This window comes from Gossypium arboreum, chromosome 5 (assembly GCF_025698485.1).
Source record: "Gossypium arboreum isolate Shixiya-1 chromosome 5, ASM2569848v2, whole genome shotgun sequence".
Classification (NCBI taxonomy): domain Eukaryota; kingdom Viridiplantae; phylum Streptophyta; class Magnoliopsida; order Malvales; family Malvaceae; genus Gossypium; species Gossypium arboreum.
Genome location: NC_069074.1, coordinates 72,059,549 through 72,075,473, shown reverse-complemented (window position 1 = coordinate 72,075,473; position 15,925 = coordinate 72,059,549). Strand labels below are relative to the sequence as shown.

General features: G+C 42.6%; 1 protein-coding gene and 1 non-coding gene across 2 annotated transcripts; both read right to left on the bottom strand.

Moving 5' to 3' along the window:
• Positions 1 to 6,280: 6,280 nt before the first annotated feature.
• LOC128293667 (5.8S ribosomal RNA) lies at positions 6,281 to 6,436 on the bottom strand. The gene has a single exon (XR_008283845.1). It is a non-coding gene; the product is annotated as a 5.8S ribosomal RNA (ribosomal RNA).
• A 4,447-nt stretch (positions 6,437 to 10,883) lies between these two features.
• On the bottom strand, positions 10,884 to 13,752 carry LOC108451662 (uncharacterized). The gene is made up of 3 exons (XM_017749327.1): positions 13,100 to 13,752; positions 11,965 to 12,988; positions 10,884 to 11,849 (listed from the first exon to the last, which is right to left on the bottom strand). Exons 1-3 carry the CDS (start codon positions 13,750 to 13,752, stop codon positions 10,884 to 10,886), a joined length of 2,643 nt encoding a protein of 880 aa, XP_017604816.1.
• Positions 13,753 to 15,925: the final 2,173 nt, after the last annotated feature.

Here is a 15,925-nt window from a genome sequence, read left to right as displayed (position 1 = left end):
TAAGGGAGATAAAACCTAAGATGAATCTCATTACTCTTTGATTTATATGATAAATATTTGTTCTTATTCTTAATTGTGAATTTTAATCCTTGCTTTAATATTCCAGGATATTAATTCAGGTTTTTGATGTGCTTATTCAATGGAGGAAAAGTCCCTGTTTAAGAGTAGATCATTCATAATTAAGCAGAGCTGCATGCAATCCTAGAGATAAGATGACATAAATCTGTCGAATTAGAGCAAAATCTAATAAGGGAATCCATAGATTGAGTTAATGTGACAATAGGGGTTTTAATTAGAAAGAGATTTCAATTAATCAACCTAGAGTTAGTTGTTTTTAGTCTCAAAAGGGATATTAATATAAATTGGGGATTTCTACGGAATAAGTCAAGTGAATAAATCGTCTAAGTCAAAGGTAATAAGTGAAGTCTAGGTGGATTCTTCCTTGGGTATTGTCTTCTCCATTGGTTTTCCTAAAGTATTTTCAAACTTTCATCTCTGTCGTAATCTTTGTTAATTAGATAATTAGTTTAGTTTAAAAACATTCTTTTAAATTTTAGGCTGGATAATAAAAAGATAGTAATTACTAGTACTTTTAGTCCTCGTGGATACGATATTTCCAGTCTCACCATAACTATGCTACTGTTCGATAGGTGAGCTTACCTTAAGTCAAATTTTTAGTTAGTTTCACGACCATCACATATCCTGCCCTTTTTCAAAAGGTAACATTAAAAAATGACATCTATCAAATAACCAAGGTGACATGGCTTCGATCCTCCAGGCACCCAAACTTAACAATCACGACCTTCTCTTACAGAGCTACAAAATCAATCTCCTCTTTTGTGTACCAAAGTGATCGAAAAACCCTGTACATCGTTTCTCTGTTTGGAGCCTCTGTCACCATAATCTTACCCACAACCCATGACTCAAACCCTTGCATATTTTTATCATTGTTTTTGCTAACAACTTGCACAAATTCGACCTCTGAGAACTTCAACCTCTCCAAGAGCTCATTAATCTCCTCCGTCATCATTGTCGTATCGTTCTCTAACCTTTCTACCATAGGATAGCTAAAAATAAAAACCAATGTAAGCAAGACAGATGGAGGTGGAAAACACCAAGAAACAAATCCACAGACCCAGGGGCCCTGCGCACGAAGAAGAATGGACAATAACCACATCCAAAGAACCCAATGTGCACAAGCGAAACAGGAAAAGACAAGACTATTGTGAAAACCTAAAGAAGAAAAATCAACCTAATAAAGAAGAAAAAAATAGAAAACCTAGCACAAGGCTAAGAAAATTCACGACACAAAGCACCAACTTGACAAGAGACAGCCTCTAAACAAAAAGAAACCCAGCAAGAAACAAAAAGAAAACACACCTATATCGAGATAACAAAGCAGCCAAAACTAAAATACTAAACAGACGACGAAAACGTATAAAAACCCAACATGCTTGTAGCCATGCAACCTATATGTACGAATATGTAAAAAACTCTTCTTTCATGCAGAAACAACTCAACGGGGACGTAGAAAAGTCAAATGAAAATTAAAGTTTCTGGCTGCCATGGGGCCCTCAATAAAATTCCCAATGTAAAGAAAATGAAAAAACATGCAAATACAAACGAACAAAAACAACAAGAAAGTAGAAGCACTCAAAATAAAATATAAAACCAAAACAAAAGAAATCGGATAGAATTCACCGTGAAGTCAATCGAGTAGCCCTGCACAAAAAAGACGTCTTGTCCAGCCAAAAGCACTGCCAGACCCTATCACATTAAAAAAAAAGCACCGTACCTCCACCGACAAATAAAAAACAAAAAAGAAATAGCAAACTAATCACAATCACACCCAAAGCAACGCACTCAGAATCCTCAAACTGTCATAATATTTGAAAGAATAAGGTAGACACACGACAGGAAAAACAAGAAAAGAAATCGCAAAATCTTGGAGAAAAAATCACAAAACGCGCTTGCATACTACCAGGAGACATTCTTTTTTGATAGAAAATAACCCAAAGGTTAAAACTATTTTATTGCATCATTTAACACAAAATAATGAATATCTGCTGAATAATCCATCTTAAAGTTCACAATACAAATATTAGCCAAAGCCAAATTATAAAGCTTATCCGCAGTTTTATTACAACATCTCGAGGCCCACTTAAAAATAAAACAATTAAACGAATCCAATATCATGTGGATCTCACGCATGCGGTGGCCAAACGTAGTCAAATAAAAGTCCCTTTTATTATACCGGTTAACAAGGCTAACACAATCGATCTCCGTTTCCACGTTGTACCACCCCTTTGACCTGGCAAAATAGATACTTTCTTCTAGCGGTAGCATTTTTGCCCATTCAATTTGCACCTCCTTATCCATCACGCCTATCCGCCCACCAAGAACTAAACCGTCAGAGTCCCTGGCCACCAACCCAAAATACATTCCTTTTTCATTAACAAAGGCATCGAAATTTCTTTTTACCCATCCCTGAGCAGGTTTGCTCCAGGCTTTATCCTCTGACTTCCATGGCAACATAGGCTCTTCCAGCAGATTGAAGATTCGAAAATCGTGGCTCAACGAAGCAGCTCTCTCCCAAGTCGTCCTTCCCTCCTCCTCTACACCACGATAATACAGTTATTCCTGCTATTCTAAATATTCCACAGCACGGTAACAAAGTCATACAGAGCCTTCTTATCCAGCAGCCGCGCCGCTCCTTCAATCTAGTTACTGCACCGATTATAATCGCCCTCCAACAGGTTATTGTTAAGACCACCGTGCTCTAACACTTCCCAAGCCATCGAAAAATTTTTTAAAGCATGAATCAAAGTCTCCTTCTCTATACCGCACCTTAGGCAAGTATTATCAAAACCTCTCCAAATTCTACCTTTTGGGATTGGGGAGGCACACATTGCGCCGTTTTGTATATCCCAGGATGGCTCGCCAGAGCATCGCCGAGATGGATCATTGGAGCACCATCGAGAACCTAACCGGTGGTGGGCGGCACCAACGTACAGGTATGTGATGGGCGTGGGCAGTGCCCTGGATAACTTTTGGCCGCTCAATATCACTTTCCCCCTAAAGAGCTAAAAAAACTTGGTCAATGTGCTACCAGTCGACATTCATGTGTCTGAAACAGGGACAGGTTTCAGATGTCTGAACCAAGAACACTTTTTTTAGCCCAACACTCCCGCACCAATAGAGGCAGACGGTGCTCGACACTCTTGTACATCCGAGGCACCAAGGTTCTAATATTGCCTGATGACCCCGCACTACGAGATGGCCTACATTACGAATGTTGTACGAGGATCCTGCACATGTCTGAAACGGGGCAACTTTTTTTAGGCCTCTTACACTTAGTATTTTGAACTGAATTTCTTTTTCTGTTGGCCTAAAACAAATACAAATACAAGAAGCCGAATGAAATATGGCATGATGGCATGGCACGACACGGCAAAAAATTGAACAAGTGTCCAGACCACCAATAGTTGAGAGCTCGTACCTGCACCATCACGACCCCCTTTGTGCCACATTTCTCGAGGGGGCGGCACGGCCAAGTGTTTAACTAACTCCTTACACCAAGTCCCCCACTTGGGCACCCCAGGGTCCGGACGTGCAAAAGAACAAAAGGGGATCGGAAGAGAGATGTGGGGAGGGATGAATCGAAGCGACAAAGGGTTGAATCTCAGTGGATATTTGTGGCAAGGCCACTCTGCCACTTACAATACCCGTTGCATATTTAATCATCTACAAAGGATTCCACCCACTGCTCGATGGGAATTACGCTCCGAGGAGGCGCCCATGACTTGTCTGCCGCAGTCGCTGCACCTACGACACGTGCCCGTGGGGGCCAAAGGCCCCTATTGCAAGTCGGCAATCGGGCGACAGGCGCGTGCATCTCTTCTAGCCCAAATTCTGACTTAGAGGCGTTCACCATAATCCGATTATCGTAACCGTGCCGCGGCTTTTCAACCAATCACGATGACCAATTGTACGAATCAACGATTTCTCTCATACTAGGTTGAATTACTATTTTGACGCGGCCATCAGTAAGGTAAAACTAACCTATCTCAAGACAGTCTAAACCCAGCTCATGTTCCCTATTGGTGGGTGAACAATCCAACACTTGGTGAATTCTGCCTATGAACACTTGGCTGCCACAAGCCAGTTATCCCTGTGGTAACTTTTCTGACACCTCTAGCTTCAAATTTTGAAGGTCTAAAGGATCGATAAGCCACGCTTCACAGTTTGTATTCGTACTGGAAATCAGAATCACATGAGCTTTTACCCTTTTGTTTCACACGAAATTTTTGTTCTCATTGAGCTCATCTTAGGACACCTGCGTTATCTTTTAACAGATGTACCACTTCAGCCAAACTCCCCACCTGACAATGTCTTCCTCCTGGATCGGCCGATCGTAGCCAACCTTGGGTCTAAAAAGAGGGGTTGTGCCCCATTTCTGATTTACGGAATAAGTGAAATAACGTTTAAATGTAGTGGTATTTCAATTTCGCTCGAGAGCTCCTACTTATCCTACACTTCTCAAGTTATTTCTAAAAAGTTGGACTACAGTCAACCTCAACAGGGTCTTCTTTCCCCACTGATTCTGCCAAGCCCGTTCCCTTGGTTTTGGTTTCACTGGATAGTAGACAGGGATAGTGAGAATCTCATTAATCCATTCATGCGCATCACTAATTATATGACAAGGCATTTGGCTACCTTAAGAGAGACATAGTTACTCCCACTGTTTACCCGCGCTTGGTTGAATTTCTTCACTTTTACATTCAGAGCACTGGGTAGAAATTACATTGCGTGAGCATCACAGGGACCGTCGCAATGCTTTGTTTTAATTAAACAGTCAAATTCCCCTTGTCCGTTCTAGTTCTGAGTCAACTGTTCGTCACTCGGGGAAGGCCCCCGAGGGAGCCAATCCCAGTCCGTCCCCCGGCCGACACGCAGTGACCCACTCTCACCGCGGGAGTAGCTCGAGTAGTACACCAGTAGCTGACAGGTTCGGGACTGGGAGCCCTGTGCCCAGCCCTCAGGGCCAATCCTTTTCCCGAGGTTACAGATCCATTTTGCCGACTTCCCTTGCCTACATTGTTCCATTGACCAGAGGTTATTCACCTTGGAGACCTGATGCAGTTATGAGTACGACCGAGTACAGATGGCACTCGGCCCTCTGGATTTTGAAGGGCCACCGAGGGTACACCGGACACCACGCAACGTGTGGTGCTCTTTCGACCACTGGACCTTACCTCCGACTGAACCGTTTCCAAGGTAAGCAGCCCGTTAAACAGAAAATATAACTATTCCTGAGGCCCCCGCTGACATCTTCGGACTCTCTAATGTTGCCGTCAGCTGTCGCGTCCTGGTTTAAAAATTTTAACCCAATTCCCTTTCGAAGCTCGTACTGAGCACACTATCGAACGGGCTTCCCCCTTTCTCTTAGGATCGACTAACCCATGTGCAAGTGCCGTTCACATGGAACCTTTCTCCTTTTCGGCCTTCAAAGTTCTCATTTGAATATTTTCTACTAGCACCAAGATCTGCACCAACGGCCGCTATGTCTGGGATCACGCCCAGGGTTTTACGGCGACCGCTGCGCCCTCTAACTCATCAGGGCCTGGCCCTTGCCCTGACGGCTAGGTATAAGTCGTGCGCTTAAGCGCCATCCATTTTTGGGTGCTAGTTGATTCGATAGGTGAGTTGTTACACACTCCTTAGCATATTTAGCCTTGGACAGAATTTACCGCCTGATTAGGGCTACATTCCCAAACAACCTAACTCGTAGACAACGCCTCATGGTGCGACAGTGTCAGGGCACAACGGGGCTCTCACCCTCTCCGGCGCCTCTTTCCAAGGGACTTGGGCCCAGTCTGCCACAGAGGACGCTTCTCCAGACTATAATTCAGACACCTATGGCGCCTAATTCTCAAGCTGGCCTTTTCCCGATTTGTTTGTCGTTACTAGGGGATTCCTGGTAAGTTTCTTTTCCTCCACTTATTGAAATGCTTAAACTCAGCGGGTAATCCTGCTTGACCTAGGGTCACAATGCGAGCACTGTCCTTGCGATGCCGAAAAGGTTCAAGGGTCACGATTGACGAACGTGCACGACTTCGAATGAGGTTGCTTACAGCATTACCACCAATAGTCATGATGATGATGTCATCGAGGACTTGAATTTAGGCCAATTGCTGGCTGTGAGCGTACAGGAGGCCAATTTCTACCCACGGTCTAACCGAGTCTCAAGGGATTAGGGTTGGATAGGGGTGACGATGCATCACACCCAGGCAGACATGCCCTCGGCCTAATGGCTTGGGGTGCAACTTGCGTTCAAAGACTCGATGGTTCACGAGATTTTTCAATTCACACCAAGTATCGCATTTTGCTACGTTCTTCATCGATGCAAGAGCCGAAATATCTATTGCCAAGAGTCATTCTATACATTTTGTGACAAAAGAACAACATCACTGAAGCACTGACAAAACGAACGGTGTTGCGACAGAAGATGTGTCCCTTTTTTTCATTTCGATTCCTTAGTTACATTCGTGCCAGGGGTTTGTTCGTTTTGCATCGAAGAGGTTGATCTTGACATGTCACCCCACCTAATGGGAAAAGGGATGAAAAGGCTGGCCGCTCCAACACGCAGGGGTGGCGAGAGGCGATGATGCACCCGCGACACCTCCGGTGTTTTTTACAACGCGTTCACAGGTCGCTCTACTAGGCAGGTTCCGAAAATGATCCTTCCGCAGGTTCACCTACGGAAACCTTGTTACGACTTATCCTTCCTGTAAATGATAAGGTTTAATGGACTTTTCGTGACGTCGAGGGCAGCGAATCGCCCACGTCGCTGCGATCCGAACGCTTCACCAGACCATTCAATCGGTAGGAGCGATAGCGGTGTGTACAAAGGGTAGGGACATAGTCAACGCAAGCTGATAACTCGCGCTTACTAGGAATTCCTCATTGAAGACTAACAATTGCAATCATCTATCCCCATCACGATGAAATTTCAAAGGTTACTCGAGCATGTTGGCCAAGGCTATAGACTCGTTGAATACATCAGTGTGGCGCGCGTGTGGCCTAGAAAATCTAAAGGCATTACAGACCTATTATTGCCTCAAACTTCCTTGGCCTAAAAGGCTATAGTCCCTCTAAGAAGCTAGCCATGGCGGATCACCTCCATGTAGCTAGTTAGCATGATGAGGTCTCGTTCGTTAATGGAATTAACCAGATAAATCGCTCCACCAACTAAGAACGGCCATGCACCACCACCCATAGAATCAAGAAAGAGCTCTCAATCTGTCAAACCTTACTATGTCTGGACCTGGTCAGTTTCCCCGTGTTGAGTTAAATTAAGCGGCAGGCTCCAAAACTGGTGGTGCCCTTCCGTCAATTCCTTTAAGTTTCAGCCTTGCGACCATACTCCCCCCAGAACCCAAAGACTTTGGTTTCTCATAAGGTGTCGGCGGAGTCCTAAAAGCAACATCCATCGATCCCTGGTCAGCATCATTTATGGTTGAGACTGGGACAGTATCTGATAGTCTTCGAGCCCCCAACTTTTATTCTTGATTAATGAAAACATCCTTGGCAAATGCTTTCACAGTTTTCCGTCTATCATAAATCCAAGAATTTCACCTCTGACTATGAAATATGAATGCCCCTGACTGTCCCCTGTTAATCATTACTTCGATCCCGAAGGCCAACATAATAAGATCGAAATCCTATGATGTTATCCCATGCTAATGTATACAAGCGTAGGCCTGCTTTGAGCATTCTAATTTCTTCAAAGTAACAACGTCGGAGGAACGACCCAGCCAATTAAGGCCAAGAGCGCATCGTCGATAGTAGGGACGAGCAGACCGGTGCTCACCGTGAGGCAGACCGCCAGACCCATCCCTAAGTCCAACTACGAGCTTTTTAACTGCAACAACTTAAATATACGCTATTGGAGTTGGAATTACCGCGGCTGGTGGGCACCAGACTTGCCCTCCAATGGATCCTCATTAAGGGATTTAGATTGTACTTATTCCAATTACCAAACTCATAGAACCTGGTATTGTTATTTATTGTCACTACCTCCTCGTGTTAGGATTGGGTAATTTGCGCACCTGCTGCCTTCCTTGGATCTGGTAGCCGTTTCTCAGGCTCTCTCTCCAGAATTGAACCCTAATTCTCTGTCACCCATCACCACCATAGTAGGCCACTATCCTACAATCGACAGTTGATAGGGCATAAATTTGAATGATGCGTCGCCGACACAAAGGCCATGCGATCCGTCGAATTATCATGAGTCATCAAAGGAATGAGTAAAGCCCGCGTCGACCTTTTATCTAATAAATGCATCCCTTCCAGAAGTCAAGGTTTGTTCCACGTATTAGCTCTAGAATTACTACGGTTATCCGAGTAGTAAATACCATCAAACAAACTATAATTGATTTAACGTGCCATTCACAGTTTCACAGTCTAAATCTATTCATACTTACACATGCATGGCTTAATCTTTAAGACAAGCATATGACTACTGGCAGGATCAACCAGGTAGCATTCCTCTGCGACGTCGGCACTGCATAGCCCTCAATATGTTGCGTTATCAACGAAGAGGTCATAATAGAGCACGAGCATCATCCGTGTCAAGAGACAAAATGCCTAGGCATTGAGAGACAATAGCCTAAACCCTACTCTCAAAAATATTTTCCACATCCAAAAGCACGATCGAGCACCAGTGCACCGACGAGGCCACACTGATTTAAGGGGGTACACTTGGGACACAAAGCACGATTGTGGTCCACCATGCACCCAAAAGTACAAGAGATGGAGAAGGGACGGCAACACATCCATAATTCCATCTAGCTTAGGTACGCAACACAGGATCTCGATCACACCCCCTTGGGTTCAATTAGAACAAGGGGAGTCAATGAAGAGGAGTGTAGCTCGATAGTTCGATACGGGTAGCACGAAGCCTGCCAATACACATAACTAAAAAACCACTCATATGCCCATTGCGTACTAGTAGTAGCACCCACGCACAACTGCCAACAACCCACCCAACCAATACATTAGTAGGGAGCAGAAGGAACAATGAAATGAGGGCACACCACAACCACTTGGCACGAGAACTACGAGGGGAAAAATCCGACTAGGATTTGGTCGAGCAAAAAACGAGCCTACAAACTCAACTTATACCCCTCAGTGAGTTGTTGCCATCAAAGGGACTTGGTACTGAGGTCACGGGTAGCTTCGAATACAGGCTAGGCCTTGGCAAGGCCAAGACGCCAAATGGTTGCTGACTTGAAAGGCACAAGGGGTCCCTAACATGATGGGGGAGAATGGGCAAGCCAAGATCGAGCCCATAGCAATGCATAAGCCAACCTAAGAGAACTTTTCCTGATATAAGGAACTTGGTCCTAGAGTCGTTGGCTACATTTCTATGGGCACGAGCTTGATTGGCCAAAAAACATCACCCCGACTACTAGCGCCGGTGATCGACCCACCACTATTGATGAGTTGTTACGGGACAACCCGACCCCCACGGGCGACTGAGGACGCACCCTACCTCAGGTTGGAGGCGGGCCACGTCGTGAGGCAGTAGATCTCTACCCCTTAAAAAGCTAAAAAAACTTCGTCAATCTGCTACTAGGCAACATTCTTTTTTTTTTAAAAAAAATAACCCAAAGGTCTACCTCATTTTATTGTATCATGAATGATAAAATTATGGATCTCCACCGGATAATCCATATCAAAGTACAAATCAAATTTTTCGTAATAGCTAATTTACACAAAAATCCGCAGCAGTATTACTATGACGATTGATCCAATTAATTTGGACATAAAATTTTTAAAGGCTTCGCACTCTTGCCTAATGCGCTAGCCCAATATGATAATATCCTACACCCGCTTATTGACCTTGTTGACTAGCATTGCACTGTCCGATTCCAAAATAAGCTGGGTCACATTTAATTTTTTGGCCAGCTTTAATCTTTCAGTAAACGCCTTTAGCTCAGCCCAGCTAACATCCATAGCTTCATTCCTGAACTTATAACAACCCCTCAGAACAAAACCATCATTGTCTCTTACGACTACACCAAAACCACTGCACCCATTCGAAACAGTAGCATCCACATTCACTTTGATATAGCCAGTCAGAGGGGTTTTCCAACCCATGTTCTCAGAGTGGGAGGGATAATCGGAGGCTCGATGAAGTTAAAAATTCTAAAGTCTTTATTAAATGTTTACGCCCTTTCCCATATCATCACTGCAGCATCCATCTTACCTTTAAAGACTAGATTATTTCTATCATTCCAACTATTCCAGAGAAGAGTTAAGAAGTCGACAGCAGCCTTGTTGTCAAGCTCTCAAAACACATCTTCGAGCCAGTTGATATAGTCGGTGTAAACCCCTTCAAGTAATTTGTTGTTTAAACCCCCAGCAACAAGGATTTCACGAGCCTTTGGGCAGTCTTTCATCGTATGAATCAGCATTTCATCTTTGCTTTGGCATCTCGGGTATATGTTATTGAAACCCTGGCGAATACGGGCAATATTATCAAACATTGGGAGGATGTTGTGACTTATTCTCCAGCTGAAAATTTTAATCTTTGGGAGCATCTTTAGTTTCCAGATGGAGCGCCAAAAAAATCTATGGGGACCGAAACCAACTTTCTTAAAAATCATCCAAGAATAAGCTGATTTGGAAGTGTAGATGCCGTGTGGGTTTTGAATCCATGTCCTGGTATCTTTGACGCCATTATGAGGAATGGACAAATTGCAAATGCAGTCCCCCAAATTATCACCATAAATCTCGATCACCCTCTCCCTTTTCCACTGCCTGTTTCTATAGTCCCACAAGTCTTTGACTTTTCTCTCATTATTCGTAAAAGGACATCAACAAGCTGACTCCCCTGTAATGCCTTCAACCCCCCAGTGGTCCCGTCTAAAATCTATCATGTTGCCATCTCCCACTTGCCATATAAAGTCGTCATTAAGCACGTCAACCGCCTTAGCAATGCTCACCCAAGTGAAGGATGGTTTATCGCACCATTTGTAACTGAACACGTCCCCATCCGGGAAATACTTTGGACTTAAGACCTTGAAACATAAAGTGTCCTGTTGAGACATAAGTTGCCAAACCTGTCTCCCCAAGAGAGCCAAGTTGAAGAGGTGTAAGTTTTGAAAGCCCATGCCGCCCATATCCTTCGGGTAACACATTTTTTCCCACGCCATTATTGCCCACCCGCGAGCTTTGTAGTTATTAGTCCACCACATCCTTCCCATTTGTGAATGAAGTTCCTCGATAATGCCTTTTAGAGCCAAAAAAACTGAAAATGCGTAGGTCAGAATAGCCTGAATAATTGCCTTGATGAAGACCTTTTTCCCTCCGTACGAAAGCAAATGTTTCGAACAGCTCCTTACTCTACATGTACGCCTATTGATAATGTAACTAAGTGCTAAAGATTTTTTCCTACTAACAGGTAGTGGAAGCCCAAGATAACTATCAAGCTTATCAACAGTACGTATCCCAAGCATAAAGCTAAAAAGATGCCTATGGTCCGCTAGGGTTTTTAGGCTAAACATAATCATAAACATATCCTTATTAACCTCTTGGCCCGAAACCCTACTAAAACTTGCAATAATATTCACAATCTCCTCAACGTCCCCTTTTTTTTTATTTTGAACAAAAAGAAGAGCATCATCAGCAAAAAAGAGATGATTAATACGAGGCACATTTATGCTAGCCTGAATACCCTTAAGCATATTATTATTCTGAGCATGAATTAATAGCCTTGAAAATGCTTCCATGTAAAATAAAAAAAGATAAGGAGAGAGGGTCTGTCTGTCTAAGGCCTCTTTCTGGCACAATTGTTTCAGATAGGATATCATTGTACTTGACAACATAACGAACTAGTCGAACGCATCTCATGATTTTCGTCACCCATTCATCAGCGTAGCCCATTTTTTTCATCACCTCTTCAATGAAGTTCCACTCCACCCGGTCGTACGCTTTGCTCATGTCGAGCTTAATTACGAACCCTTTATTAGAACCATTCTTCCCACTCTGAAGATAATGGACTAGCTCATGGGCAATCAAAATGTTATCATGGACCATCCTCCTCGAAACAAAAGCACTTTGATTTTGGCTAATGCATAACGGAAGCGTTTCCCTCATCCGGTTGGCTAGCACTTTGGTAACAATTTTGTATATCACCCTGCAAATACTAATGGGCCTAAAATTAGTCATGTCCACCGGCTCTTTAATTTTAAGGATTAAAATAATAATGGTATCATTTAAACAGTCCACATTTTTTTCTCCCCTAAGAATATCAAGGCACAGTATAATAACATCCTCTCCAACAACGTCCCAATTTTCTTTAAAAAAATTTCCCAACAACCAGTCAATTCTCGGGGCTTTCCTAGGATCCATTTGACTACAAGCCTCCTTGATCTCACTGTCCATAAAATCCTTCAATAATTTGTCATTATCCTCCCCTGAAATGCACCTCTCAATATAGTCAAGGTTAAGCACATTATTCGAATTTAAATTTGACTTAAACAAAAGTTGAAAATACTCATTGATGGCTTTGCAAATATCAACCGTGTTCTCTCTCCAAAAGCCATTGATATCTTTAGGTCTAGCAATGTTATTTTTTTTCCTCCTGTTAAACGCTCTGACATGAAAAAAACGAGTATTCATATCCCCTTCTTTTAACCAATTAACCCTCGACCTTTGAGCCCAGTATTTTTCCTCTGTATCCAACAAATTTCCAAGCTTTAACCGCATAGCTTTGAGTTTATTTCCCTCGTAATTACTCCCCTGGCCATCAATAATTCTGTTTATCTTTGCCTGCAAACTTCCAATTTGGTTATGCATTTGTTTAAGCTTCATATACTGCCATCTCCCAAGCTCTTTACCCACATTCATAATCTTTTCCATGGTTTCCTGAGTACCGCTTTGCCAAGCTTCCTTGATAATCATTTTAGCTTCCTCATTTCTAGTCCAGCAGACGTTATACTTAAAGTAGAGTCTAAGATCCCTAAGAATATCTCTCGGCCTCCTACCTTCGGTGTCTAGGATGATCGCATCATGGTCAGAGTTGGATTACCGAATCGCCCTAGTTTCTAGGAAAGTGAAGCTATTCACATCATTAGTGGACATAAGGAAACGGTCAAGTATCTCCTTAACCCTTGCTATACCCTCCCTATTGTTGACCCAGGTAAACCACCCATTGTCGATCTTCAAGTCCACCATCGATAGCTCATCAGCAACCAAATGAAAGTCTTCCATAAGTACAGTTGACTTTCTCCTGGCCCCTTCTTTTTTCGCTTCATCAAGAATAGCATTGAAGTCACCCCAAATGATCCACTTTTCCTTAACAGACTTTCCAACCCTTCTAAGCATATTCCAAGAGCACTGTCTTTTATTAGGGTCGGTATTACCATAAAAGCCCGTGAAGCAAATGGGACTGTCATTCTCAACATGGATCAACAAGTCAATATGGTTGCTGCAGTAGGTTTGAATCTCGACCATTTTGCTATCTTTCCACATCATTACCAGCCTCCCACTTTTGCCTTCCACCTTCACTGCCAAGCATCCCTCCATTCTACACTTCCTACGAATAGAATCAAATTTATTAGCATTGATTTTAGTCTCACAAAAGAAAATAATATTTGGATCATTAGCAACGAGAAGTTGCTTCAAATCACGAACTGTCGCAGGGTTCCCAACCCCACGACAGTTCCAACATATGATCCTCATGGTTCCTAGCGGGGTTGATCTCCAGCCACCGCCTTAAAGGGTGAAACACTCTCCATCAATCTCCTCCTAACAATTTTGGATGGGCTCTCTTAATTGTTGTTTTCATTCGGCCCCCTCATTCGCTTCCTCTTATGCTTTAACCATCCCATGCTATCATGTATTAGCTTGTGACGTCTTTTTTCCACAGGGGATGTCAATATCGAGCCTTCTTCACCTCCCTTCTCATTTTCTTTCTGGCAAGACTGCCCACTTTTATCCCTTGAATTTGTTTGACTTTCTTCATTGTCCTCATTTGCAGGGATTATTTTCTTAACAATTTCCACCCCATTTCTCCTCATGTTCCTCTCCTGATTTGGGTTCACATTAGGAATCCTCATCCAACTTCCATACTGGAAGTTTGAATTATTTATCCCAGCCCTTGCCCTACTGTTTTGAAAATTTTTAGTAGTATGTCCTATCATCCCACACACATAACAAAAATTGAGGAGCCTCTCATACTTTATAACCCCTATAGTTTCTCCACCATCTTTGCTCGCTAACTTTACAACCCTCTTCAATGGTTTTGAGATATCGATTTTAACTTTTAGCCTCATGAATTTTGTCCACGTACCATTTCTATCCTTCCAATCTATCACCACCAGCTCACCTATGGCGTTCCCCACTTCCAATGCTAGTTGGTAATCTATGAGTTCTATAGGGATATTGTAGACTCTTAACTAAAAAGGCGACAGCCAAAATTCATAAGAATCTATGTTCTTTCCCTTCATAAATGGTACCATTAAGAATAAGCATTTATCAAATAACCAAGGTATAAGATTAAGAATTCGGCTTCGATCTTCCAAGCATCCGAACTAGACTATGATGGCCCCTTCTTTTAATACAACAAAGTCCACCCTTCTTTTATATACCAAAGTGACCTAAACACCCTGTATATTGCTTCTCTGTTCAGATGCTCTATCGCCATAATCTTGCCCATAGTCCATGACTCGAAACCTTGGACTTTTTTCCACCATTTTTGCTCATAACTTGAATCGATTCTTCTTCCGAGAACTTCAACTTCCCCGGGAGTTCATTTATCTCATTCGTCTATATTTTCGTATCACTATCAGGCCTTTCCTCCATTAGCCAAACTAGAAGGATGCCTCCACGAAAGGCAAGAAAGAAGAACAAATTAGGCCCAGAGACCAAAACCTGTAAGACAGCGAAACCTAGCAGACACAAAAAAGACAAAAACGAAAGACAAAAACGCGGCAAACTAATCTAAAATAACGTAAAAAGAAACCTGTAAACTTGCTTATTATAAAAAATTAGAGACAACCAAAAACACGAATCCAGATAATAAGCAAAAAGACTTAAAAGATGCTAATATACTACATCTACTTCACAAAATTAGCCCAGTTAAAAGGAAATAATTCCAACAAGAAACCCAAAGAAAACCACACTGGAGATGAGAGAGACGAATCACACAAAACTTAGATAACAAAACTGAGTAAAGAACGTGCAAAGAAAACCGTACATCCATACAAATCAATCAAAAAGATAATAGGTTTAAAAGAAACCCTTAATCCATGAAAAAACGATGAAAAAAGGACGTAAAAAAGTCAACCGCACTGTAACTTTTCTTGTCCACCATGGGACCTGCCACAAAGCTTTTAGCTACTTATCCTAAATAAAACATGCACTTCACACTTTAACATTGAAATACGCACCCAAACACACTAAGAATCGAAAGAAAATATAGCAAAAAAGGACAAAAATCACCGTGAAGATCGCTCGATGGCACTGCAAGAACATCTTTTCCAGCGTTAATCAATATGAGATCCTTTCGCATCAAAATAAATGCACCAAACAGTATCAAAAGCTAAAACAAAGACCAAAAACATAAGACCAGACAAAATAAATCAACATCCCCAGAATCCTCCTTACAATGTCTGGACCTGGTAAGTTCCCCGTGTTGAGTCAAATTAAGTCGCAGGCTCTACTCCTAGTGGTGACCTTCCATCAATTCCTTTAAGTTTCAGCCTTGCGACCATACTCTCCCCAGAACCCAAAGACTTTGATTTCTCATAAGGTGCCAGTGGAGTCCTAAACGCAACATCCGCTGATCCCTGGTCAGTATCATTTATGGTTAAGACTAGGACGGTATCTGATCCTCTTCGAGACCCCAACTTTT